We start from the raw sequence: 26,163 nt of genomic DNA on the forward strand, positions 1-26,163 counted from the left end.
GAGTTTCTGTCCCAACCCAGGCAGCGCCTCCCGGCCGGGGGAAGGGCGGCCACGGGCCGGGCCGGGCGGGGCCAGGCCCCGGGAGGCCGCTTCCCCTGGCGGCGGACGGCACTTCCCGGCGCTCGCACACCGCGGGGAAACTCTTCCTCCGGCCCGGCCCGGCCCCCGCTGACGTAGCGGTGTCTCTGCCGCCGCCGCCGCCGCCGCCGCAGCGGGCGGGGGTGGGGGAGACGCGGGCAGGGTCTCGGCGCTGTCGGGTGGCGGGGCAGGGCCGGGGGCGTCGTTGCCCGTCAGGCGCGGGCAGAGGGGTCCCGGGGATTACGGAGAGAAGGGCGAGGGGCTTCCGCCAGAAGCGCCCGGTCCGGCCAGGACCTCGGTGGTCAAGCACGTTAATAAAGGCGTTCCGAGAGTGTTTTCTCCACGCTTGGTTCAATTCACCACTTTACCCTGTGAGGAGGAGGAGCGGGGCCAGGGCAGGCAGTGGCCCCAGCGGAAAGCCGCCCGGCGGGTGCGGAGGAGCGGCGAGCCCGGCGCGGGGAGCGCGACCTCCGCCGCCGTTCCCGGGTGGCGGCGGCCGCGCTGCTCCCCCAACAGGCAAAACTTTCTACACTCACACACACCCGCACGGCCGGGGCTGCCGCCGCCGCACACTCGCCCCACATACACACACACACACTGACGTCTTTTGCGCATTTCCTGCGCTGGAGCGAGCGGCGGAGCGGCACCGGCAGCGGGCGGGGGCTGCGCGGAGGGAGGCGGCCGTCGGCGGCCGAGGGGAGGCGGCGGGCGGGGGGCGGCCGGCGGGAGGCGGGAGGGAGGCGGTGGCGGCTCTGCCCATCGCCAGGGCGGCGGCCGCCCAGCCGGAGCCCGCCGAGACCCGCGCGGGCCGCTCCGCTCCGCTGCCGGCGCCCCCCATGCGCGGGGGTCGCTCCGCTGGGTCCTCGGCCTTGGCGGCGGCGGAGCAGAAGGCGGCGGCGACGCAGGACGGGCGGCTGCGGGCGGCGGCGCGGATGGAAGGTCCCTGGGTGGATGTTTGCTGAGCGGAGGCTGTGCAGTAGGCAGGGCTGGTGGGTCGGCCGGTGTTTCTGATCTGTGTGAGTGTGTCTGTGTGTCTGTGCGTGTGTATGCGTGTGTGTGTATTGTTGTGCGGCGCACGGGCAGGACTGGCGTGTGCGGGAGCCCGGGATCGCGGCTCTGCTTCCTCTGCAAGAACTGATCCAGGATTATGGTCTGGGTGAAGGGAGAAGGCTCTTGCTTACCCCACGGATTCATTATGCTTGGGTTTTGATTGCATTCGGGGGTGCCTGCAGCCGCGGCCGCCTCCCCCTCCCCGGCGGCCCCCCTCCCTTGTTTTCCGTTAGAAACACGGGCAAGAAAATAAATGTATTCACTGGGTGTCGCAAGAGCAAAGGCTAAATAATCAAAGGTAACAGCAGCAGCCAGGCGAAGAGACCCGCACCGTACCCTGCTCCCCCACTCCCAGACCTGCCCTCTTATTTATTGGCGAGACCTCTCTCCCTCCCTCTCGGTGCGAGTGCGTTGAGTGAGTGTTTGATCCCGGGAAAAGTGCAGCCATCCAGCCATGGTGGTTTTCAATGGCTTGCTGAAAATCAAGATCTGCGAGGCGGTGAATCTGAAACCCACAGCGTGGTCTCTGAGGCATGCAGTGGGTCCCAGGCCACAGACCTTTTTGCTGGACCCTTACATCGCCCTCAATGTGGACGACTCCAGGATCGGGCAGACCTCGACCAAGCAAAAGACCAACAGTCCTGCTTGGAACGATGAATTTGTCACCGACGTTTGTAATGGCAGGAAGATAGAGATGGCTGTTTTCCATGATGCCCCCATCGGGTACGACGATTTTGTAGCTAACTGCACTATACAGTTTGAGGACTTGCTGCAGAACGGGAGCCGTCACTTCGAGGACTGGGTAAGTGCTTGCGCTGTGGATACATACATGTACATACGATTTTCAGTGGCACGGGTAAGGATGCAACATCTGTCTTGCAGAGCTAGGTTGCCAAGGGCATGTAATGCCTCTGAAGGCTTTTCATTATTTCCATGCTTTGTTATACTGAGATAGTCATGGTTACTGTATAACTAATGCATGTGGTCTACAGGCGAGGCAGGAAAAGAAATATGCTGAATCTAAGTAAGAGATTTGCAATTACCACTTCAGTTTCTGAAATTATGTTATATAAATACAAATCTAGTTGTCTTATTGTGTCCGAAAAACCCCAACCAAATGCATCCATATAGAACATAACCACAAAACCCAGATCCAGCACTTGGACGAGTTTCATCATTTCAAGATAAACGCTGTTGGTTAGCCTGGCAATGATGAGCCTTAAAAATCCAGACCTGACCTCTGATATGAGACACTTCAGGGTCTTCGTGTCACTTGAGAGCTCACTGCATCAACACTGATGCTCCTCCTTCCTTCCCCCAGATGATCGACACCTTTATGCACAGATCTAACGCAATGCTTCTTCAAATGCCCAAGACTGATAAAAGGGTCCTGGTGGAATTTAGGCCCAACTAGATGAATTCTGTTCTCTGTATACACAATGTGTCTTAACAGCTTCTACAGCATTTTAAAGATCCAGAGGCTAGTGTGCCTCAGTGAGAGTACAAAAAAGCTGGAAAATCCTTGGTCTGACATACTCAGGTAGTGTGATTTAACAGGGAAAACACAACCAAACAATAAAGAAACAGGAAACGTGAATATGCACATTTTGCATTTCTGCAGTTGAACAGTTAAATGGTATATCCTTTAAAAGAAGTGTATAATAAAACAATAGTAGCTGTCACTGAGTGTGCCCTGCTTTGACCAGCCTTCTGAAATTATATATGCTCATCTTTTTATGTATTTATATTTAATGGTCAGTGATACTAGTCAGGGCAGTATTTTTTCATCAAACAGACAAAGAACCCAGGACCAAAGTAAAAATACTGAGAGTTAGTAGCTCTGAGTTTCATGTATTCTTTGGGGCTTCTTTACTGAATGCAGTGGTATAAAGAGATGGCAGGATGATGGAAAGGCATGAAAAGAGTTAGACTCTATTTTTGCTGATTGGGAGGTGATTAACTTCGCTGTTAAAACTTTTGTGTTTACAACTTTAAAATATTTTTCAGTTTTCCTGCCTTTTGTTGCATTTTGATAATTAGGATCTAGATTATTCTGATGCTGTAAAAGCTGGGCAGTAGTAAGCTCAGATGGTAAAAGCGGGTGACAGACAGAGGAAAAAGAGCCATATCAGGAAAAGACAAATGCAGCAGTATTGCAGATGTCTTTTACCTGGATTGAATGATAATCAAGTTTGAGCTCACCTGAAATGAAGTGAGGTTTCATCTTTGAGACCAGTGGGATGAGGACGTCATCACAGATTTCTAGTGACAGAAGAATAATTTTGTATTTCTTTTTGTGCATGGCACTTGTTGTGAGTTTGTCTCCAAATCTGGAAGGACCTTGCAGGTTCCAGATGCCAAGTTTGAATTTTGGTCTGACCGGTGTGCTGGGGTGCATCCTGGGTCTGCTATCTAAGGTGAATTCAAACGTCTGAACACGTTGTCTAGATAAAGAGTGGAATTTAACAGGTTGAGGCCCATTGTAAACATTACCTGTGAGGAACTACATAGCTGAATTGGATAAATGCTGTGTTTTATTGCACCAGGATTCATTGCTGTCCAGCATTCAGTGGGTGGGAGGAGACAAGGGAGGGACTACGCTTGTTGTCTGTTGATGTGACAGAATTGAGGACATGGCAGTGGATCATAACTAGTCAGCTCAATATAATGCAGGTTCTGAAGCATCACTTACCTTGTTTTGTGCTGTAAATCCTCCTAGTTAGGATTGGGTTTATGTGGTACGTACAACAGACAGCATATACCATCCTCCCTGTATCACAGTTAGAATAGGTGGGATGGTAAGTATTTATAGGACTGTGTTTTATCCTTTCCAAAATCTTCCTGTTTACTGTGTGTGTCACCGTCATTGTAATACTGAGTGCGTTTATTGAATTGTTAATAGATAAGGACCTTCAGAGAACTGACTCTTACAAAATTGCATTGTTTTTTGGTCTGATTTCATTGAGTTAAAATAAGGCCTGTGGCCATGATATCTCTATAGAGTCCATACTGAGGTAAATAGATTTATTGGTATCTTCATCAGTGTCTGGAGTCTATATTAAAACCTGAGAAAGGAGTTGTCTGCAAAGTGAATGGGTTTCACAGTACAAGGAAAATGCACGTGGCCTAATCCAATGTTAGACTAAGATCTGCTGGTACGATACAATCAGTTTTTTCTGTTTAATAAGAGGACTACTTCCTTCGTTTCACTCTTGGCATTTAAGGCAGATATTTTAGTAGTATTCTTTCTGAACTTCGTAACAAGCAAATCAAAAGCAGCAATCACGGGAACCCATTCCTCCTTGCTGCCTGAAATATCAAATAAATGCAACCTAACAAACACACTTGAAGATCATCAAGTCTTTTATACCATTCTGAGGGTTCTCTTTAAGCAGTCCTGAAAGTTTGAACTGGCTACCACGTACTTGCTGAGTTTGTTTGATATAATTACACTGCTGCCCCTCCTTACCTTCAGAATGATGCAACAGTTTTTGCAGGATTGGACTGTCACTGTTAAAATAGGGTTGAGAAAATGCTCATATGCTAAGAACAGCTCTTGTCAATATATTAATAGCTTTAATGCTTTAGGTCTCATATAATACCACATGAATTTTTTTAAGGAAATTTCAGTATTTTATAATATCTGCTCTAGGGTCAAGGTTATATTTCTAGCTTCTTTTAAGAAGTCCAAAATGAAAAAAGATTCACAAAAAATTAATGTTTTGGGTTTTTTTTCCCCTGAAAAGAAACTGGTTTTCTCTTAATCCAACTCACCTGCTTTGATTGACTTTTGCCATTGTGCAAATCCTTGTATTTTTTCTGAGATGAGTTTTTTAGGAAAATACTGGATATTTTTCTTATTGTTAGGCCTGTGCTATATACGGATGCCATGGTTACAGTGGAAACACTAATGATAAACAAGTACAAAGCTTGAAATCATGATAGCATCTATTGTATTAGCACAAGCCAGATAGATAGGCACAATCATGGTTTCTTTTGTCTACAGAGTGTTCAGCAGTTGCAAAAATGGTTTTTAACCTTATGATAGGTATACTCACTGGAATATATATGTATATATATACACACAAAGAAAATTAGTCAAAATTGTGGCCTGAAACGGGGATTCAGATTTTACTGGATGGAAGCTTTTCAACAAAATGTATAGTTTTGCAGGGGTTTTGTAAGATGAATATGAAATACTTGTTTGGGTTTCTAAAACAGTTATAGTGACAATAAAAAGATGGCTGCTTTTCCAGTGGTGCATCAATACGGACATAGCACAGGAGAAGTGTCAGTTTTGCAGATTTTTTTAGTCATGGCTACGCTGCAGTTTTAAAGAGAACTTTGGATTTATGACATTACAGGCTTTTCTGTAAGCGCAGAAAATGTCATACAGAATGGCACCGAGTATTCAAGAGGATGCTGGTGAATTTATGCTTTGAAAAAGAGAAAATACAGAACAATAAACAACCTGCAAGTTCTGACTGAAAAACAAACTAGCAACTTGACAGCTCTGGCTGTATTTTTTTAAGTTAGGTAATTCAGGTGATAATAAAGTATGTCTTTATCTAGCTTTCTTACATGTGGCATATGTAAATGATTCACTTGAATTGGCAATGGAGCTACATTTTAATCAGTAGAACTGAGATCAAGAAGGAAAATTCCATTGATATTTAGCCTTGTGGTTGCACTCTGGTGAATTAGCATGATCAATGTTTATATGTGTCAATGATTGGCAGTGTGGGTTCTGAGTCTGCTTTGCACAGTTGACGATAGATGAAGTCAGTGTGATTGGACCTGTGCCAAAGACTCCATCTAAGGGTCTTAGCCATTAGCCTGGCTGTACACGAGAAAACCTATTGAGTCGTCCTAAGAAATCCTTTTTCTGGCTGAGTAGCAGGACTCACTAAATCAGTCAGGACATCACAACACTTAGCAAGAAGAGCTTCTATTTCCACTGAAAATATTTTACAGCTATATTTAGGTTAATGAAACAGGTTTAATTTTCTTCTGTCTTGAATCCAGTCAATGTGAAGTTAATCATGCAGCTGTGCCACCATTGCATAAAGGAAGTTTATTATGAATTAATGCAATATCTCAATATCAAGTTGATGAAGAATTATGGGAAATGGCATGGGGAAGAAGTACACTCTTTTACATACTTTTGAACTGTTGAGTTATGTATTTTTATGTCATGTTTATAGTATACTGTTGAATACATTTTCATATTGGAAAGACTAGGTCCTTAAATTGCAGTCCATACAGTTAAACACCTAGGTTATTGGAGCTCTGAATGTTACCTGAAAGACAGTAGCAGGGGGGGATTGAAGCTCTTCTGAGTCCTTGGTCCTGTGAGCTGTCCATGAATGTGAGAAGTAGTACCGTCTCCTTCTGGTCCCTCTAATCTGAATTAACTGGCAAGACTACTTAGGTGCTTTTTTTCCTTTTTTTTACTGCCATTTCTGTTGTTGGAATGGGAATTCCTTTCAGTCAGCAGGTGATCTGTTGTAGCTGGCAGACAGAGAATGGAATTGTCATCATTTTAGTGGAGGTCATCCTGTGTGTTAACCTCTGCTTGTGCCGTACACTGCTGAGTGCTGGCATTGGGCTGGCAGAGTGTGACTGTAGTGTATTTTCATTTTTATTTTCATCTACTGTCTGAATTTATCTGTTCTGGTGGTGTTGAAAGGCCTAGGATTTTGCTTGCAAAAACTTCACATCTCATCTAAACTGCAGTTCATGGGCTGCTGAAAAGCTTTGTTATTGGAAGCATATTTGTTGAAATGAAAGGGAAATTACTGTACTGTTTGATGCATTTCTGCATGACAAGGCTGTCACGAAGCAAGGTCTGTCAGTTTTGGGGGACAAGGGTGAGACATCTACAGGGGCTCAGCAGGGTTTCACAGGATCTCTGTAATTGTGAGGGTGAGTGATGGACAAGAGGAGCTGGGAGATTTTGGAGAGAACTTGGTACAGACAGGGGTCTTCCTTGCCTTCTCCCCCATTCTGTCTGCCTCCTGTGCCTCCTCTTTTCCCTCTCTGCTGGGGATGTAGTACAGTCACACGCAGCTCTCCCACTGTCTTGTATCAATCTGTTTCTACAGCTGCATAAATCTACTCCTACTGCCTGCTAGAAATGTTCTCTCCTAACCACTCCTGCTTACCTGCAGTGCTTCCCAGCCTGCTGAGAAGCAATAGAGGGGGAAAATGCTGCCTCTGCGGTTGTTACTGCAGGGAGAGAAAAAGGACAAAGTGGGGAAAGGAGGAGATGAGGCATGGAGAGAAACCTGGAGGAGGATAACGACTAGTTGCTGCTGCACCGCGTACTCCAGCTGCCCTTTTGGCAACAGCAGAAAGCTACCCATGTAGGAGACAGGGATGAGCTGGCATAGGCAAATTGACTAGTTGAAGGCCGTATGTTGCTCACTGACCCGCTTTTGGGGGGTTTTTTTGTCTGCTTTGCTCAGTGTATAGCTTTTGAATCTCACTTCAGATGTGATAAAATTGCTTAGGGCAAGAAAAGTGTGTAGTGGAGCATGCATTTCACTTAGCCCGGAATTCCCATAGCTTTAGGTCAGGATTTGATCCCACCACTGATCAGACTCTTATCCTATTGCTGCTAATAGCAATACTGATACAAAGTTCCACATAGTGGAAGTATTTGTTAGAACAAAGTTACCAGTAACAGAGTCTATTTCAAAGGTACTGATTCAAATCTAGACTTTAAGAATGTCCAAGAGGGGCGAAAATGATTCGTGCATGTCTTTCTTGTGCCAGTTTTTAGACAGTGCACATCATTATTCCAGCTCAGGTGATTCCACAGACACTGTGCAGAACTTCACAGTTGTGAGTAAACCACTGATCTCACTGGATTCACTGGATTTCATACAGGCCTGTGTTTAAATTCTTTCCTCAATAGGGGCCTGTGTTCCAAAGGAACACTGAGAGTAAAAAACATTTAACAACATCCTTTACTTGTATTTTGCTCTTATTGATTTATTACTCTTCTGCCAATCTTGCATATGCAAGTCTGGTTTCTGCTTTTCTCTAGCATCAAACTACATATCTGTCCTCCCAGTTCAAAAATCTTTAAATATTGCCAAAATGAGGGCTTGATTTAAGTTGGAATTGTAGGACTTGGCAACTAAATGTGATTAGTTTCCACTCCCTAACTAAACTTTCATTTAAATGAACTTCTGGAGGGGGTTCAGGTTTTGAAGTGAGGCCGTGAATACAATTTGTAAAACATTAGAGGCAGGAGCATTTTGGCTTGAAATTGGATGGTTGAATTCAGTTCTGCTTTACCCAGTACTATCTTAATCTTCTTTCTCCCATCCCAATGGTTAGACTGTAAGATAAAGACATCTACAGTTCATGGTAAGAGAGGTTTTGGAAACAACAGATATGCAAGTAATAAGAAATTTGTGGTCAGAGAGGACTGAGAAGAGACTTTCCCTCCATCCACATGGAAAGGTAGGGCTGGAACTGTCTGGATATGGAATAAGGTCAGAAGTCCAAAGACAGCTTTGAAAACTGCCAGTTTGGGTTGTGGGGGATCGAACAAGCCTTTTGGCCAATCTAACCAGAGCAAAACCTGAAGAATGGGGTTGTTTTGTGTGCCCTTTTGAGTGAAATTGTAACAGTTGCAGGGATTTTTTTAGAGGCAAAGCAGTCATTACAGAAGGCTGACAAAAAGTTTTAACCTTGTGTTTGTGAATACTCTCCTGTTTGGCCGGCAGTCACTAGGCTATTTAAAAAGTATATTCAGCAATATTAATATGAAACTACAACTCTAAAGCTAATAAGCAATTCTACAGATTGGATAAGTTTTGTGGCAATATGTACTTTGCACTGTGTTTTAGTGAAGAAAATGCAAATGAATATGATGTAAAAACATCTGCAGAATTATTATCTACTCTGATCATTATTCACAGTCACTAGCTTGAATTGCTAGTAAAGTTGATTTCTGAGTGTCCTCTCACATTCCTCCAAGAGTTAAAAAATCTTACATTATTGTTGCTGTGATTTAACAGAAGTTGCAGAAGCCAAGATTTCACATATTTCTGAATAGCACAGCTAAAAAACCTAGAGATATTGGCATGTTCCCATTAAATATAACAGGAGTTTTAATGTTTATTTTATTGGAAGCAGTGTTTGAGAAATGCTACACAGTTCTAAGAGTTTTTCCCCACTGAACTCTGTAGGGCTTGAATTGCTGAAGAATAGAAATAAAGAAAGACCATTGCTTTTAGAATCAAAAAAGGCAAAGCTTGATTCCATCGGAGGCTTGCAGGCAGCCATTTCTGCCTTATATCGGCTTACTTGAGCTGATTTAATTGTTCCAGACAATAGAATCATTTTACTTGTTTCTGGTGTCCTGCTGGGCAGTTTCATCACGGGCAGAAACAAAAAAGCATGAATAATGGCTAGATGCTACCAAATAAATTTCACGTCTGCATTGTTTGAACAGCAAGCCACCGTTGTATCTCTGTATCTTGAATGAAGAGTAGGGAAACTTAATACTTAGTGTTTCCAACTTAGTATCTTTCAGTGTTTGAGAGTATAAGTATGTTACAAGCCTCTTATCGTTTGGGACCAGAATTTCCTATGCACTTTAGAACTCCTCATTCTTAGGTACATTGACCTTTGTAATGTTATTAAAAGACAAATGGCTTTGACAATGTTAATATTTGTATTTAGCGAGTGATATGGCAGCAATGCAGCAGATGCAATGGTGGTGGAAACATGAAGGACTGATGCATACTTTGCATAGGTGATGAGGAAATGGCTGGAATTGCTTTTCTTTGTTTCACAGATTAAAATCCAGCAAGACAGTAGTGTTTTCTTCTTCCGTTTTCTTTCAGTTTCCACTTTGTCATCTGTTCTGTCTTTATGCTGCCATTCTCCATCTTTCTTTATCTGTTCTGGCTTCAAGATAGTAAAGAAATGATAGGGTGACCTTTACAATATTGCATAAGATTCTGATGTTGGCAGTGCTAGCAGGCTACGTGAATGAATTGTCCTGCTATAGATCTCTGTAGAGATCTATTGCAAGTACAGTTTTCTTGCTGGGACTGAATTTATTCATTGCAAAAGTCTTTGAGTCATCTGTCAGCTTCCCTGTATTTCAAGGTGAGATTGATCCATTGTCTTTGAAAATGATGTCTGAGAATGTGTTGGCAAAGGGAAGGCTAAAAGTCACTCATGCTGTGTCCACTTTGTTTTCTTTCTTAAGTGGTTCTAGTCAGATTTATTGAGGAATCTTTTTTTTTCTCTTCTTTTCCTCTGAGTTTCATTGCTTTTTCCTTCCTTGTAACCCCACAGTGCCTTGGCACCTCTTGAACGTTTGACCTCATGGCCCACTTTTCTCCTTGATCTACTGCTATCACCTTGTACTCAAGTCCCAGCTGTCTGTTGTAACTTTTCCTTCATTTTTTCTTGTTATTACTTGCCATCAGTCTGACTCCTTCCCTTTTTTTGTGACTCTGGTGGACCAGTAAGCTCCTCATGTCAGTAGGACTCAGAAGCATCTCCAGTGTGTGAGGCTCTATGGCATTTGCCCAGCCGCTGTCACCCAGAGCATGTCCCTGCTGTGCTTCTCAGCAAGCAGCAGGGAGCTGATTATACTGGTGGCTGTCAGAGCGCTTATTTTCAGTTAGGAGTGATCCACTGAGTTTCCAGTCAGTTATACTACAGAAGTGTTTGAAGGAATAAATGTAATATGGTAGCTTTGAACTTCAGGCAAAATGGTGTTAGCAGACTCAGTGGGGTGTTGAAGGAACATGATCTATCCCTGAAAACTGGACTCTCCCAAGCATTGGAAACAACTGTTACACAATTTTGGTTGGTCCTGATTGTTGGGATTTTCAGGATCTCCTAATCACGGAAAATATCTAGTATTGTTTGGTATTTTTGTTTTATATAAAGAGAAATTATGGTTTCTGTATTCAACAAATTGCAGTCCAAGCACAAGACAAAAAGGCAGATTGGGGAAGCCAAAAGAAATATTAGGAAAATGCTTACCAATGTGAAAGGCTATAGCAGTAGTTTAACAGCAACTTATCAACTCAGCTTTGCTTGCTGTTCGTAACTCAAAATCTCAAGGGAAGAGGCAATAGTGGAAAATTTGCTTGAGATACTTGAAGATCCTGTTGCTTTGCATATAGTGGTGTTTCTCTTCAAGGGGTTGACAGGTTTAGAGGGACAGCCCTTATGATCTAGTCCATGGTTCCCAAATTTTTAATTGTTTCTGAGTATCCCATATAGATTTAAGAATGTTTGGGATCGCCGACTTTTAGGGAACTACAAGATTTTTCTGTATAATTCCATGAAAGCTGGTGTTAATTGTAGTATTACATTCGAGCTTTTTTCTTTCTCAGTAGGTGGGCTAGAGCACTATCAGTACAATAATCAAATTCAGACAGAATATCTAAGGATAATAGTATGTACTAATGTCACTGGGCTGAGATAATCTTTGTTAAGTTTTATCCCCCACCTTTACTCCTTGTGCCGGCAAGTTCTCAGAGCCATGTCAAGGGTCTGAGAGGAAGAAAAAGGAAAAAAAGGATTTTGTTAACACCTCATACTGATTTTGTAGAAGTGTTATCCATTGAATCAGGAGCAAGCGACAGCACTTTTCGGTGAAAGAGCCAAACCTTGTAGATCTTTCTGATGACCTTTACACAATAGTATATATATATGTATACATATACACATATATACCTATATATATATATGGAACTTTAAAAAGAATATTAGTTTACTGGTCATATTTAGGAGGTAGCTATTCATATGCATTTTTATAACGTCATGTAAAAAGTTTTAAAATAAAAGTTCATCTGAACTTATTTTTAATATTTCTGTGGTGCATTAGCAACCCAGACACCACGACCTAGACAAGTTCCTGTGATCTCTTTAGCCGCTCTTTTCTTGCCAGTTCACGCTCATTCTTCGCGCCTGCTTTACCCCTTAGTTGCAAGATGCCTTGGGTAGGGGATAGCATGTTACCTTCTTGGATATATCATTTAGTGGAAGTGTGGAGTCCTGTTTTCCAAAGATGTTCACTTTACTACAGTAGTATGGTATAAAAAATAAATCATGTGCAGTGGACCTCTGTTCATCATAGCCCAGAGCAGTGCAAAAAACTCAGAAACTTTTCTGTGTTGGTTTGTTGGTAAGTAGACGTGTGAATAAGCAAAAATCAATATGCCTTAAACAAACAAACAAAAATTGTATTTCTGTAGTGAGTGCTGTCCACTAATGACTGGAGGGTAGACAGAGCATAAGTTGTCTTGCACACAGATTCAAAGCTGATGTTCCTATATCGATTTTATTGGGAAGTTCTTTGAGTGGTGTTCTCTGTTGCTGAAACTATTGAGAATGTGTGTATCATTTAGTTGCATACATAGAGATTCATTGATGCTATTAGCTAGTTACATCACCATCAATTGAATTCCCTCCATGTTTAATACTGAACTTGTATTTCTCAGAATTGAGACCTACTGTAAATTTTTCATGTGAAAGTTACATGAAGAATTTAGGCACATGATTCAGTAGCCTTTTGAAAGTGTTATCCAACTGTTTTTTCATCAGTGGTTATTTCAGTGTCATATCTGTAGTAAATGCAGCTTCTAAACTGTGTACAAATGAGTTTGTGAGTGTATTGTGAACTGCTTGTGAACATGTTGGTCAGAAGTTTGGTTCTGACCAACAAACCTTCTCTTCAGTTTAGTATGTATGTGTTGTTTTGGAAGTGATATTGTTCAGAGTGTTTTTAAACTAAAAAAAAACCAACAAAAAAACAAACCAAGCCTTAACATTTCGACTTTCCCCCCACCCCCCAGTACTTTGTTAATAAAACTGTAGTAGATCATTGGATATTTGAAAAAATAAAATGAAACTGATCTCTAGCCTTATTTGAATGTACTCTTGACATCGAACTGACAGTCTCTGACATGTTACAACTGTTATATTTGGTTTAAAATGTGTGCACTCTCCAGCCAAGCACTGTTTTGCTGTAACAGTGTTATTAATACCATAAAGCTTTCAAAATCCTTCGTGTATTCTAAAGTTTACCCTTTTTAAAATCAGATTTAAAATCAGATATTAAGTGTGAGAATGTCATTTTCTCTTTCATGCTTTTCCTGGAAGACTGAGGTCAAAAAAAGGCATCTGACTGAAATGGAAGGCAGGCAGAGTTAGGACTTGGGGTAGCTCTGGTGAAGCCTTTTCTCCCTCCAGCAGTGTCCTTCGGGACTTTATGGGCTTCTTCTCTTTGGGACCTGGACATAATTGTGGCAGTGATCAGCAAGATAAATTACAGACCAAATGTTTTGTAGAACTGCCAAAAAGTTTGCAGCTCTTCCAGCAACTGTGAATCAGCCCTGCACCCTATTTGTAGACTCACAAGTAAAATCTGCTTCCCAGCAGCAACACGCTGGTCTGCAGAACCCCCGTATATAAGATTTATGCACGGTTAATCAAGTTTATGATGCAAATAGTGTGATGTCTTGGAGACATTTTATGCACCTATGAAAATGTACTTGATGCTAGTGATATCCCAGTAAGACAGGAGTGAAGTGCTGAAACCTTGTAAGAGCATGGATGCATATGCTCTGGCAGGGTGACAGTTTTGAATGTAGAGTTATTAGTTTCTCTTTGATAACACTCACAATGTGTTAGGCTGTGTAGAAACAGAAAGTTCATGCTTTATTCCTGGAGGAGCTTATGCTGTAACATAAGAAAAGTTATCTAACTTTTGGACTGGGATAACATGTGTACCAAGATAGAAGTGCCCTGCAAAAGCCATGGAAAATGCATAACAAAATAAAAAAATCTATACTTTTCAGGACAGAAGTATGCAAAATAAATAAATTACGTCTTATTGCAACTTTGAAAAAATGTATTTGACGGCCCTTGGGGAAGCAGTAGTTTTCTAACTGAGTAGTTAAGGGAGAGTGTTTTTATTCACATGAGTCAGCAGAGAAAGAGGCTGAAGCTTGTGTGTCAAACCACAGAACATGTAAATATGATGGATGGTCAACAAAGTGAAGCCACTTTGTAATAGACCAGCTCATACAAATAAGGAAGATCATTTTTGCAACAGACCTTATTTAAATAGAAATTTCAGAATGTCATAACAGGTTACAACAAAAAAATAGCCATCATCAGCATTGCTTGTTTTTCCTTAGTGTTTATGGTAACAGGTAAGGTTGGTGAATTAATTTTCACAGTGCACAAAGTGTTCCTGATCCTGGTTACATTATGGTCTGAAGTTTAGTGAGCTGTGAGATAATGTGTAATAACTTCATTATAATCTTGCATGCTGTGAACTGGTCAGACAAGTTTTTACATACTTAGTTGTTCTGCATCTTTGTGATATAGCATGTTATCTCCTCTTTCTTCTGTAATTATTGCCTTGATTTCCCTTCACATAATTCCTTCAAACAAATGAGTGTATCAGTAATGGAAATGATGGGATGGGCATTCACTCATAATAATGAGTGAATACCTCATAATAAGGTATAAAAGCTTATAAAATGAATAATCCAGCCTTTTATATCAGTGGTCCTAGAAGAGGCCTTTGTCTGCTTTAGATGTACATGTAGTGATACACAGATCTTATCTGTCTCAGGTAGTAATAAAACTCGTTAGCAAAATATCTGAGTCCAGAGAATCTTGAATATAGTCATCTTCACAGCATTCCTAAGAGGAAGTGTAATGGATGGAGAAACAGTATTTTTCCATGTTACCCAAAAGTATGGCACAAGAATTATTGTCTTATTCTCTCAGCTTTGCAGTGGAAGTATCAGTATCTTTGTTTTTACCAAGAGGAGTTGGGCTGAGATCTAGATTACTGAAATAAGGTGTCTGCCTCATACCCTTTATATATCTTTCTTTCTGTGTTACAGCTTCTTCCTTATCTGTCAATCACTCTTCTTACTTTTGTAAAACAAGAATTCTCACCATCACATTTCTTTTTTCCTCCTCATAGGTTAGCCTTTGCAGGCTATTTGATTTATGGTTTGGTTTGGTTGGGTTTTTTTCTGTTTTAATTCTGCACCCACTTTATTGTGGGGATGCTATCCTTCAGTTGTAAACAAACAGAAAAGGCCTCCATTTTGCTGCCTTCTTGACACTGGAGTTTTCTCTGTAGAGGTATGGATCTATAAAAGCAGGCTTCCAGACTGTCAGAGCATAGTCAGTAGTTGGAAGCTGAGCTGCTTCTCTGGATGACTAGTTGAGGGCAGCACCAGCTTTATTGTTTCAGTGAAAAAATTAGGGATTGAGCCTACCTTAGTATGAATATATACAGGCTGTCGAAGGGGCAGGAGAGTTGGATGTGCAAATCCCTTTGAAATGTGGAACGAATTGTTTCGAGCACCTTTGAAAATTGCCATCCTAACTTATAATTTTATATATCATTTATAATCCCATAACTGGAGTTAATAGGGTAGAAGATAACAGCAAACAAAATGTAAAGTCAAAGCATTTGTTGTTTGATTGTTCATGCATTAAATTCAGAGGAAAGGGGACTTCCATTTGGGTTAATCATTTGAAGAAACAGAACATTTAATGTAACATTTTTAGGACCTCATCTTTGTGGAAAGACTTAGGGTCCTACAGCTAGAGTGGTGTGAAGAGGGAGTAAGTACAGCTGGTGTATGCTGTGGAACAGCTGTGCAGTGCAGCAAAGCCTTGTAGCCCAACGCCTGAGTGTGTTTATAAAACATATGCAGTGAGATTATATTGGTGTTGCCTGCCTGGCAAAATACTGGCCTGTGGTTTACACAGGGTTGTCCCTGGTTTTGAAAAAGCCACAGATTCACTACACCGGATATGCATACATGGCTTGGGGTTAACATGGCGTGCTTCAGGATTGATCCTAGGTGGATAAATTTGGTGCAGATTATAGAAACTGGGGCTTTATGAATTTGAGGAAGAGAGATTCTGGGGAAATTAAAAGGAGGTGTTAGTTTAGCTAACAGAGTTACTTTGCAAAATTATTCATTATTTATTGTGTTTGGAGCTCAAGTGAAGTGGGGTAAGGATGCAACATACCCATTGCCATCCTTGCACAGCGAAGAAGTGACATTCTGTTTGGTTGCTTGATATTGTGTTTAGTATTGAGCTCCCTGATCACTGTAAATTTACCAGCAGGACTTGTAAGTGTAATAAAGCTTTTTACTTACAGCTCTTTCATCCGAAAGGTATTGTGCAGGTGCTACAGAAAGAGTATTAAAATGTGGATTGCTAAGGCCGATCATACTAAAAGTAGCCAGTGATGGGAATGTGGTATTACTTGAAGCCAAAGAAACTGGAGTGCAAAGGTGGTGAACTTAAGGCTCCAGTTACTTAGAGTTTTCATCTGTTTATGAGAGCATACTTTAAACTCGCAACTTATGCATTTCTGTATGGCTATCCAAAATTTAATAATGACTTTACAGTACACTGGTCAGTGGTCTACAGCAGAAAACCAGTGCCCTTAGAATATTCTTATGGATTTGCTTCATTCTTCAAATGTATGTGGCTTATGAAATTCAATTAGAATAGCAGCTTAAGAGAGTATGTTAATAGCTTTATTTCCTACTGGAGGCTTATAATACTGTGACACCTTTGACTGCAGAGGAGCTACAATTTTCTTGCTTAGGAAATATGAAAAGACATGGTGTCCAGATACAACCAATTATCTTCAAATTCTCCTGATGTCTTGAGTTTTCTGGATAAGTAACATTGATTAAGGATGAACTTTTTTAAGACAGAATGTTTGAATATACACTGGAATTGGATGAATTCTAGATAAATACAGTTTTGTTTATTAATATTGTTGGCAGGTCCACAGTACAATGTGAAATCAGTCATCATCACTTCAGCATGAAGTTAACATTTGTGTCCTCACTTCTTAAAAATATGCATGCAGCATGTTAGATATTCATCTCAAGTCTTACATATTTCAGCAGCAGAAGAGAGAGCATATGGGAGGGGTACCCAGCTGTCCTGAAAGTACCCTTGCTTACAAACTAGGTTCCTGGTAAGAGCTGTAATCAAAGAACTTGAGTATATACCTCCTTTGTGCCTCAAAATGCCATCTACCCCAAAGCTCTGATCTCACATCCCAAGACTTGCATTTTTAAACCCATGGACTCAACGCTACTTTCCTTAAACCCTACTATTCTAAGGGATACTGCTTTTCCAGTTCCACTTCTCTCTTGTACCTTATTCTCCCAGTGGTACTTGTAATCACTGTCTCATTGGTTGCTCTTGGCATCTCCTCAGTTGAGAAGTACCTCACTTGTGTTCCTGGCAGAATTTAAAAGTCATGGTGACAGACTGCATTTATCAAATCTCCTAGCCTGATTTAAAAAAAATAAAATTAAATAAAAGGTTTTGGCTCTGAATAACTGGAATACATGAGGGTGCAAAGGGTTGAAACAATTTATCTTCTTTTATTTGGGTATATATCCAACTCATTCTGGATTTTCTTTCCTGTTATGAATCAGGAAAGGAGATGCCGTTCTCCACCACCTGTGTGTTCTCTTGATCTCTTTTTTCCCCTGGAGAAAGTGAGACTGGTAGCAGCTTTAGTTACAGTTAACATATTTAATCACTAGAAAGCTTATTTGAAGACCTACTTTGTTACACTGTGTTTCCCAGTGGCTCCATCCAAATGTGGGACAGGTATGATGGATAAACCACAGAAAGAGGTTATGTTGATTGGAAGATGTTGGGCAGCCTCCCCTTTTAGGGTTTTCTGAAAGATAACTGTGTGACAGCAGAAACAGAAGCAAAATATGTTACTGAGAAAGAACAAAAGCAAGTTCTGTCAGGTATTTCAAGGACAGTTGAGTTATTACTGGCTCTTATTAACATGCCTGAAAAAAATAATGTTCTTTGCTTCAGCTGGGTGGCCCTCATAAAGGGGAGAGATTCTTTCCTGACTTTTGAAATCATCAAAGAATATGAGAGTAATCATTTCCAAAGTTATCTCTATGTCGGAAAGCCTCACTGTTCAGGATAAGCCAGGGTAAACAAAGGACAAATAGGAAGTGACTTTTAAAAAGTATGGATTTGAACCTGTGAGGTGCTGAGCGTCTCCAGTGAAATGCTGAGCTTGCTTGAAGTTTATGGTTCTTGGTTCCTGTCAGGATCAGATCCTAAGATTAGATCTACTCTCTGAAGTAAAATTAGGTTACTGCTGTCAGCTTTTTTTGACTGCCAATATTGCTTGCAGTTCATCTCATCAGTGCTTTGTATGTACACAGACATGTACAGCACTTGAGTCAAGATAGAAGCTGATCTGCAGGGACTGTATCACTTCTACATTTTCATTGTTTGTCTGCTGTACTAATTAGAACTCTGATATGAAAATGAGACATTAAGAGGGTGAAGCAAAATACCAGATGCTTACCAGCAAAAGGAAGATCCTTTTTCAGTTTTGCTATCATGCTTAGGAGCATTTTTACATGGTTTCTCTATGTAGAGTAAAATAACGCCAAATTTGCATATTACTTTACATCAGTAAATTCCTAAGTAGTTATCAATTCGATGGATGTATTTAATATTCAATCAAGAGCTTTGGATAGGGACGTATGTACTTTTGTAGTCCTTCACTTTCAGATGAATTGCAAAGCCCTTTACATTGTTGACTTCCATTGCAGCCATTCATGTTGTGTTGGTATCTCAGTATACCATGTCATGCATGGAGATTCAGAGCTTTGGATGTTTGAATTAGACGACTTCTCTCCCACTAGTACATACTTTACTGTCCCTATAAGGTTAATTTGCAACCAATGACTGCAGTCATTGTTGGCATTGTTTGAACTAAGGGTGGGTATAATGAGACTGTACTGCTAGTCATGCTTAAGGGGAAAACTGTTTCTTTACAGTATTTTTTAGAAGTTACACAAGAAAATCTATATGCTCTAAGCATGGACTGAGAAATGTACATACCATAATCAGACTGATTCAGTCCTCTCATGATTTGTTGCTGTTATGATTAGCAAGTGCCTAAAATTTTTGCATCTGGTTATTGCAGCATGTAGAAATCAAACTCTCGGCTGAAATGATACTGAGGTTTTTAATGGCATGACAGATATGAGGGATGGTTCCTTTGGTTTTTTTTCTGAAATACTTAATCTGTGCTAATCTTGTATAGAAAGCTTGGACCACCTTGAATCAAAGGGATTTTGATTATGTTATACCTTTCCCAGGAGCCGTATGTTGCTCTGTTTTCTGTGACTTGAATAGAACTTGTGTGTTCATTGACCCTGCCAGTATATGGATTATAAACAGAGGCAAAGGGGAGGAAAAAGAAACAGTGCTTAATTCTACCAAAGCTCCTGCCTCAGGCTTCAATGCTCAAAGTTTCATCAAACAGGTTCTTCTACCTCTGTTTCCTCATTCCTCCTGAGGAAAGTCAAGCTGACCATGCTTAATTGATCACAAGGCTTCAGAGCCTTTCTTGTGCTCTAGAGAAAGATTGCCCCCCTGCCCCTGGACTGACAGTACCCAGGAAATATCTGAAGTACAGATCCTGAGCTATGATTCTTTGGGCCAGGGGATTGTTTTCTAGGGCAGATTTTTTCACCTGGTGCGTGGTGACACCTTCTGGGAGGCCACAGGGAGTCTATACCAACTTTAGTGAGCAAGAAAGGAAGTTACTTCTTTGTGGGGGGAGGCAGTCACCTGTCAAGTCTGGGGAGCCGTGTTTCCCATTGTGCAATGATGCAAATCATCTGGGAAATTATGCAAGGGACAAGCCTGGGAAATACAGCATATTCTTTAATATACTATAGTTTTTAGAGGACAATATTTCATAATCATAACATCACTATGTGGGATAAGTCAGTATTTTGGAGCCAGTTTTTCTCACCTTACCTAAAGGATGATCTTGACACTGAAAAGCAATGCTGAAAGGGGAGCTGTGCTGGTAGTTGCATTTCTAACCTCCTTTAGGTTATGGACTGCCTGTTAAATCTTCTTGATCCCAAGTATGTAGTGTACAGGACTTCCCTGAAAAGTACTGATAAGGGTAACTTCCTCTGAAACATTTGCAGGCTGTCCTTTGAATCTCTTGGTTCTCAGTGTAAAAATAAATGTGCTTGAGACTGCCTACTCTGAGAAAAGACCAGACAAAATCTTTCTCTTCTCTGTACAGATCACGTCAAAATGAGTTGACTATAAGCGATCAATTTTAAAACAGACGATAGAATTAGCTTTCCTGCAACCAGGCCTGTAGGCATCAAAAGTTGGGAAAGATCTTTTTTGTTTGTGTACCAATAAAGTGAGTAAGTAACTGTGTGTTATTTTTGGCTTGCAGACTATCAGCTTTAGAGCTTTAAAAGTTTTGAATGGTTTTGAACATTAGGGCTAAATGTTCCTATTGTTTTCACCCCACCATGTTTTAAAGAAAATATCCTCCTTTTCCATGGCATCTGTGGAATAAAGGATAGATGAAGAGGTACACTCTGCAACTCTTACTTCTCTTTTAGCTCAGGAAGATGATTAATCAGTAAATAGTGATAAGTCAATTAGTTTGGATTGGGTCACTCTTGTGGCTCTGAAGCCCCTCTCTGTGAGACAAATCAGCTGGAGGCCTTATAGGAAGGTTTCACATGGGAGAAAATCTCCTGCAAGGTAACATGTAGCACAAGGGTGGACTGTTTGGAGATTTTTTTAAAATCTGGAGATCTGACTGGGAACTGAGTGCTTCTCCTCTTAAATGGGTAAAGCTCCCCCCCTCCTTCTTTCCTGACCGCCTTGTTTTCTAATGGAGGGTGTGAATAAAAGCTGTCCAGGCTGTTGGTCCTGCTAGATGATGTTGCCCAAGTAGGGAGAGGAGGAAGAGGAAAACCGGGATTATAATTGCAACATCAAAAAAAAATACATAACATCTGAAATACCTAAGTATTACCCTAGGGAAATGCATGTCCCTGATAAATGAGCCTTGATATTGTTGTCAAAATGCTTATGATAAGCTTATCATCACAGGCCATGTACAAACCACTGGGGTTTTAACAAACCAATTTGTGTGAGTGTGATCCTGTAACCTAGGCTAAAAGACTATACTCACAAGATGTACTGGAAAGTTATTTAGTTATACCAAAATTATTCCACACTGATGATTTATAAAATTTGCTTGTATAGAGGACTGACTGTTTGACACCAAGGCCTTAGTATGTTAACTACAAAATTGTGTAGGCTCTTCTGATACCTCCAGTCCCAATCCATACCTCATCCTCAGGTGATGATGCGTCCAAATATGGGCCAGATAGAGGCTGAGCAGGGGTTAGGCCACTGCCCTGTCCTTGCTGCTCTGGTCATTCAGTATTTGCCCACTAGGAGGTTTCTTGCACCTTGATTCAGTGTGTTTTGTGGGGGTTGCTGGAAGATTTCCTCACTCTGCAAAGCTCTGACAGGAGCACGGTGGTTCCTGTTTTCTGTCTGAGGCTGCCAGAGGTAGCAGTTATAAGTACAGTATGGATAGAAAACTATTCTTTCTCAGCTGTGATGTGTGATCATCGACTGCTTTGATTAAGCAGTTCTGGGTTTTAAAGTGAGACATTGTTTTTCCATTCTTTGTAGTGTTTTTGGCAAGGGGTGGAGAAAATATAGTTGTAACTCCCTTTTCTCTCTGAGATTGTTTTGTTTTCTGCTCTCTGTGCTCAAACACAAAATGAAATCGTTTGCAAATAAACCAAATATTAAAACTAAAAAGTACTTTATATTCCCTCCATACAGAGTTTGTGTGAAGATAAATAGGAACAGATTGTATTGGGAAAATATTACTTTTGCCCCGCTCCTTAAAATAAAGCAATCCCTCCATTATTGAAGTTTTCTGCAAGTAAACCACAAGCAGAGAGACTAAGTGCAGCCAGCTATAGGATGATAGCCTTGTTTTTATTGTTGTTGAGCTTTGGGGGTTTTAACTGCAGATTTAGCCATTACAAATTGAACTGCTAAAAACACATCAAAGTTATTTTGAAAATTCACAGCAGATTCAGCTCAGACCAGGAAGTGAGGTGTTGTCCTTTTAAAGCCTGATATACTGAAAAGGGTATTTCTGACGCATGACCTTCAGTGAACAGGAATTCCTCTACTCAAAATCTCATCCTTACCATGAACTTCACCACCGCTATTCATCCTCTCACAGCTGTGTGGAAAGTGACATATTGTGGAAAAAAAGGCCCAACTCTGAGAGATTTTATCACATTTTCTAAAATAAATAGCAAGGACTTGCAAAATATCTAGCATGAATTTTTTCTGAAATCTTTTATATGCAAATAAATATAATTTTAAGGGTTTTTTTTTAGTAGAGTTCATTAGCTGTTGACTAAATAACTGATCAGATTGTTAAAATCTGCTTAACTATTGAATCACAAATATGACAATAGAAACTACTGGGGCTTAGGTTTTTTGAAAATCTGGTTTGAATTTGAGTGGTGAATATTTGAAACTCCACAGTGAAAAAAATTTGGCTCTGCAGGCACTTTTTGTATACGTTTGCTTTCACTTTTTCTCCATTTTCTTTTGTGCATGCTCTCTCTATCTGCCTTCAGTTTAAAGGCAGTGAAAGAACACTTAGTATCTGGCAGGTTTGAGAACTAGTCAAAAATGTTTTCATGATTCTAGCAGATATGATGCCATGCTCAGCCTGTGGTGGAGTCAATTAGCAGTAACAATTTTGTGCGGATACTGAATATTACTGCTGTTAAATGCATGCAAAAATACAGCCTTTTTGCCAGAGATACAGACTGTGGAAGGCATTGAATTGAAACTTCTTTGGAGTAGGAGAGGGAAGTATCTGGCAGGCCTCTTTTTTAGGACTCTACACTTCAAGAATTTGTCAGTTCCTGCTGTTTAACAGCCCAGATTTGCTAACCTCCAGGACATACGGCAAGGCCTACTTTTTTCTTCTGGTGCTTTGTCGAAGTGGGTGTTGGCTAGAGCTAGATAAGGATGAAGACAAGATATGTTGCTGAGATTGCTCTAGTTTTGCTTTTGCTTTTGTTTTGTTTGCTGGATTATTTTATTTAACCTGAGGCAATGTATTTCTAATGTTTAATTTTAAAAGCTTGCCAATGACAGATCACAGAGCAACATTCCATTGCTTGAGCAAGAAAATGAATAAATAATAGTTTTATAAGTCAATTTCCCTATAAATATATTGTAGGTGCTAATTATGTAAAACCCGTATTATTTTTATCTATAGGATGTGATAAATATATAAGAAAATTTTCCTCTAAGGAAAACTATTTTTCAAAAACAAATGAATGAAGTGGATCCAAATAAATGTAACTGATAAGCCTTAATGTAGTGAAACTGAAAATCCTGCAGGACTTTCAGGTATATTAGGAGAAGGGAGCGTGACATAGGTGTCATAGTAGATGCTGACACTTGCATGCAGTAGCAGTGCAGATCCATCACTAGAGACCTTTGATCATAGGCCAGTTTTACCTTCATTCATAGACTAGGGGTGAAGTATAAAAGTATGAATAAAAGTAAGGTCTTGGACAATCATGTAGCTGGAGAGACAGTGCTATGCCCTGTGTGGGGGATGTGTAGGCATAGCGTCAGACAGTACTCATTTTTAGGTACTAAAGTGTTGCTCATATGAGTTCAATATTGTGTCATTGTAGTTAATAAACTTCTGACAGTTAGTTTCATTCAGATTGTTTTTAAAAGTAATTAAAAATTAATCGGTTGAGGAACATACTGAATAGTATTTTTAAATGTTGGAAAAATAAAGTTTATGGTGTCGCAATACCAAAATTTATGAACAGATATAAACTTTACTTTAAAAAGTCTACGTAATATGACTTTGCAGAAAATGTTCTAGCTTAATTATAGTAATGTGCCTCGAATTTTCCAATGGGGTCATTTATTTTGAGTATATGTCTCGTCTCTTATTACTGTAAGTACAAATAAGCCTGTTGTTGGGTATGTGTTGTCTAAACGTTGCACGTAACTTTCCTGGAATTTGTAAAGCTATTCTGTTTGACATTAGTTGGCATACCTTGTTTGCAGCCCTTATAATCCAAAAATAAAATATTTATGTGTCTCTAGTAGCAAAGTATGAAGTACCATATTAAGAACAGCCATATACGGCCTGGCTCTGTAAGATGCTGACTGTTGTTGATTCTCCTTAGCTCAGCAATTGCATTTGCATGTGTCTTAAAACCTGGTGGAACTACTCTGAAGCTACAGCTTTGAAATGAGAATCTTCATGTGGCTAGTCTGTAGAAGGCAGACAGACACTAAAGTTGGTTTAGATGCCATCGCAGTTGAGGCACCACTGTTGCAAATAGACACGAACAGAGATGTTGGCTGATATGGTCTGGTGGCTGGGAAGAATTGCTACCACTTGACTACCAAAGCGAGTGGAGCCACTGGAAGAAAGCTGGAGCTTTTAGAAATTTATAGAAGGGAAAGGTGTTCCATTTCTCAGAAGGGGCACTATCTTCTGGCCAAGCCCAGGGGCTTGGGGGAATTACTTGGCAGGCTGGAGGAGAAGGCATTGGCCAGGTGCCTGGAGATTTACGTGCAGCAGGAGTGCGTGATCTCCCGGGTGTTTGGCTGTAGGAGAGTTGTGCTGATTGATAGGCATGCAAGCTACAAATATTGCACTTTTTCTATGTTTTATTTGCTTTATTTGGATGTCCAACTAAATATTTGTTTTTATGCCTAGCTGAGGATTTTATTTTTCCTGTGGGTTTTTTCTCTTGTGTGAGAAGAAAGGGAAGGAGGCATGGGGAAGGCTGGTGGGCATTCAACCTGTCTAAGGCTTCTGAGGTATTTTGAGGATTTTCTTCCAAGAAGAATACTGTGCCAGCCATATGGTCTGTCAAATAGTATTTTACTCTTTAGTGCAGTGAGATTTGTTTATATATATCTTTCCCCATCCTATCTCCTTTTTTCCTCTAATTTAAATAATTTTATTGTGGGATAACAGTAATAACAAACCCTCTAAAAATTACGCCAACTTTATGCTGTAGGGTTAGCAAATCAGGTGTGCAGAGGTAGCAGGGGAATTTGAAATGCTTCTCAGTGCTACTCATCCATAGCTGGAGGTTTAGGAGGAATAAAGCATAGCTGTATTGGAATTAGTTGTGCCCTTTACTTTCATCTTGTGTTGTATTTTTTAGCATGGAAAGGCTGAATATAGATAGAAGAGAAATAAGATGAGTGCTACTTGTGTTATTTTTGTGTCATGGTGAATTCACCTCTTGATATTGTCTTGGCACAAAAAATGTAAATTTCTTACTGAACATGGAGCTGTACTGTGACATGGTGCTTTACTTGGAGGCAGGTAACATTATATTTTGTTTAGTATCTTTCCATGGGATTTAGTTGCTGGTTGGTGGAAAATAAGGGATTGTATTAACCCCATATGAAAATGGGTTAATAGTTACAGTGACTCAAAACAAAGCTGGTTTAGGCTTTGAAGGTGCAACCAGAGTGCTGCCAAACAGACTCTTCCTCTGACTGCACCATGATTTCTTCCTTTATAAGGGTTTAGAGGAACTCTGAGAGGAAGTCTTGCCGTGGTAGGTGCTGCTAAATCCGTCCCATAGGAAACCAGTGAAAGGAAACATGGTGGGGCTGCAGTCAGAAATACGCTTGCTGCAAATCAGGATTGGGAACTAATGCAGTGAGGAAGCAACTCCTGTCTCTCATGGTCTTTAGGAAGACACAGTGCAATTATCTGGCGGTGGGGCATGATAGTGAACCTATCCCTTGGTCCCTCTGTGGCTGTGGGGAGCGAAGTGGTGGGGGAACATAGGAAAGGGAGAGGTCATTTCAGGACATACAGCCTACAGAGCTGTCTGGAACTTCTTATGGTAATGGACATTTTAGTATTATGCTCCAACTTCATGCTAGTTGTTGGGGAACTATACAGCCTGCCCTCCCTCTTTGCTTACTTGGTTGTCCTTGTGAGAGGACCTGTTTACGGGGATGTGTGATTTCTTGAAAATTAACCTTTTTGCCATTTAGCTTTCCAAATTTGCTTTTGATGGAGATGAATGAGTTTTAAGT

The 26,163-nt window shown here is 40.8% G+C and overlaps 1 protein-coding gene across 3 annotated transcripts in view; it reads left to right on the top strand.

The window, feature by feature from the left end:
• Positions 1–840: 840 nt before the first annotated feature.
• PRKCE (protein kinase C epsilon) overlaps positions 841–26,163 on the top strand; it is a 287,837-nt gene continuing 262,514 nt past the window's right edge. For 2 of the 3 annotated variants that reach the window (XM_039386959.1, XM_027723395.2), the window contains exon 1: positions 841–1,930. In XM_039386959.1, the coding sequence (XP_039242893.1) occupies positions 1,583–1,930 (348 nt within the window). In that variant the 5' untranslated portion in view covers positions 841–1,582. The remainder of the gene's footprint in view (positions 1,931–26,163) is intronic. The other variant, XM_027723394.2, reaches the window with a different exon arrangement.

This window comes from Pipra filicauda, unplaced genomic scaffold (assembly GCF_003945595.2).
Source record: "Pipra filicauda isolate LSUMZ 115617 unplaced genomic scaffold, ASM394559v2 scaffold51_size4534324_pilon, whole genome shotgun sequence".
NCBI lineage: Eukaryota > Metazoa > Chordata > Aves > Passeriformes > Pipridae > Pipra > Pipra filicauda.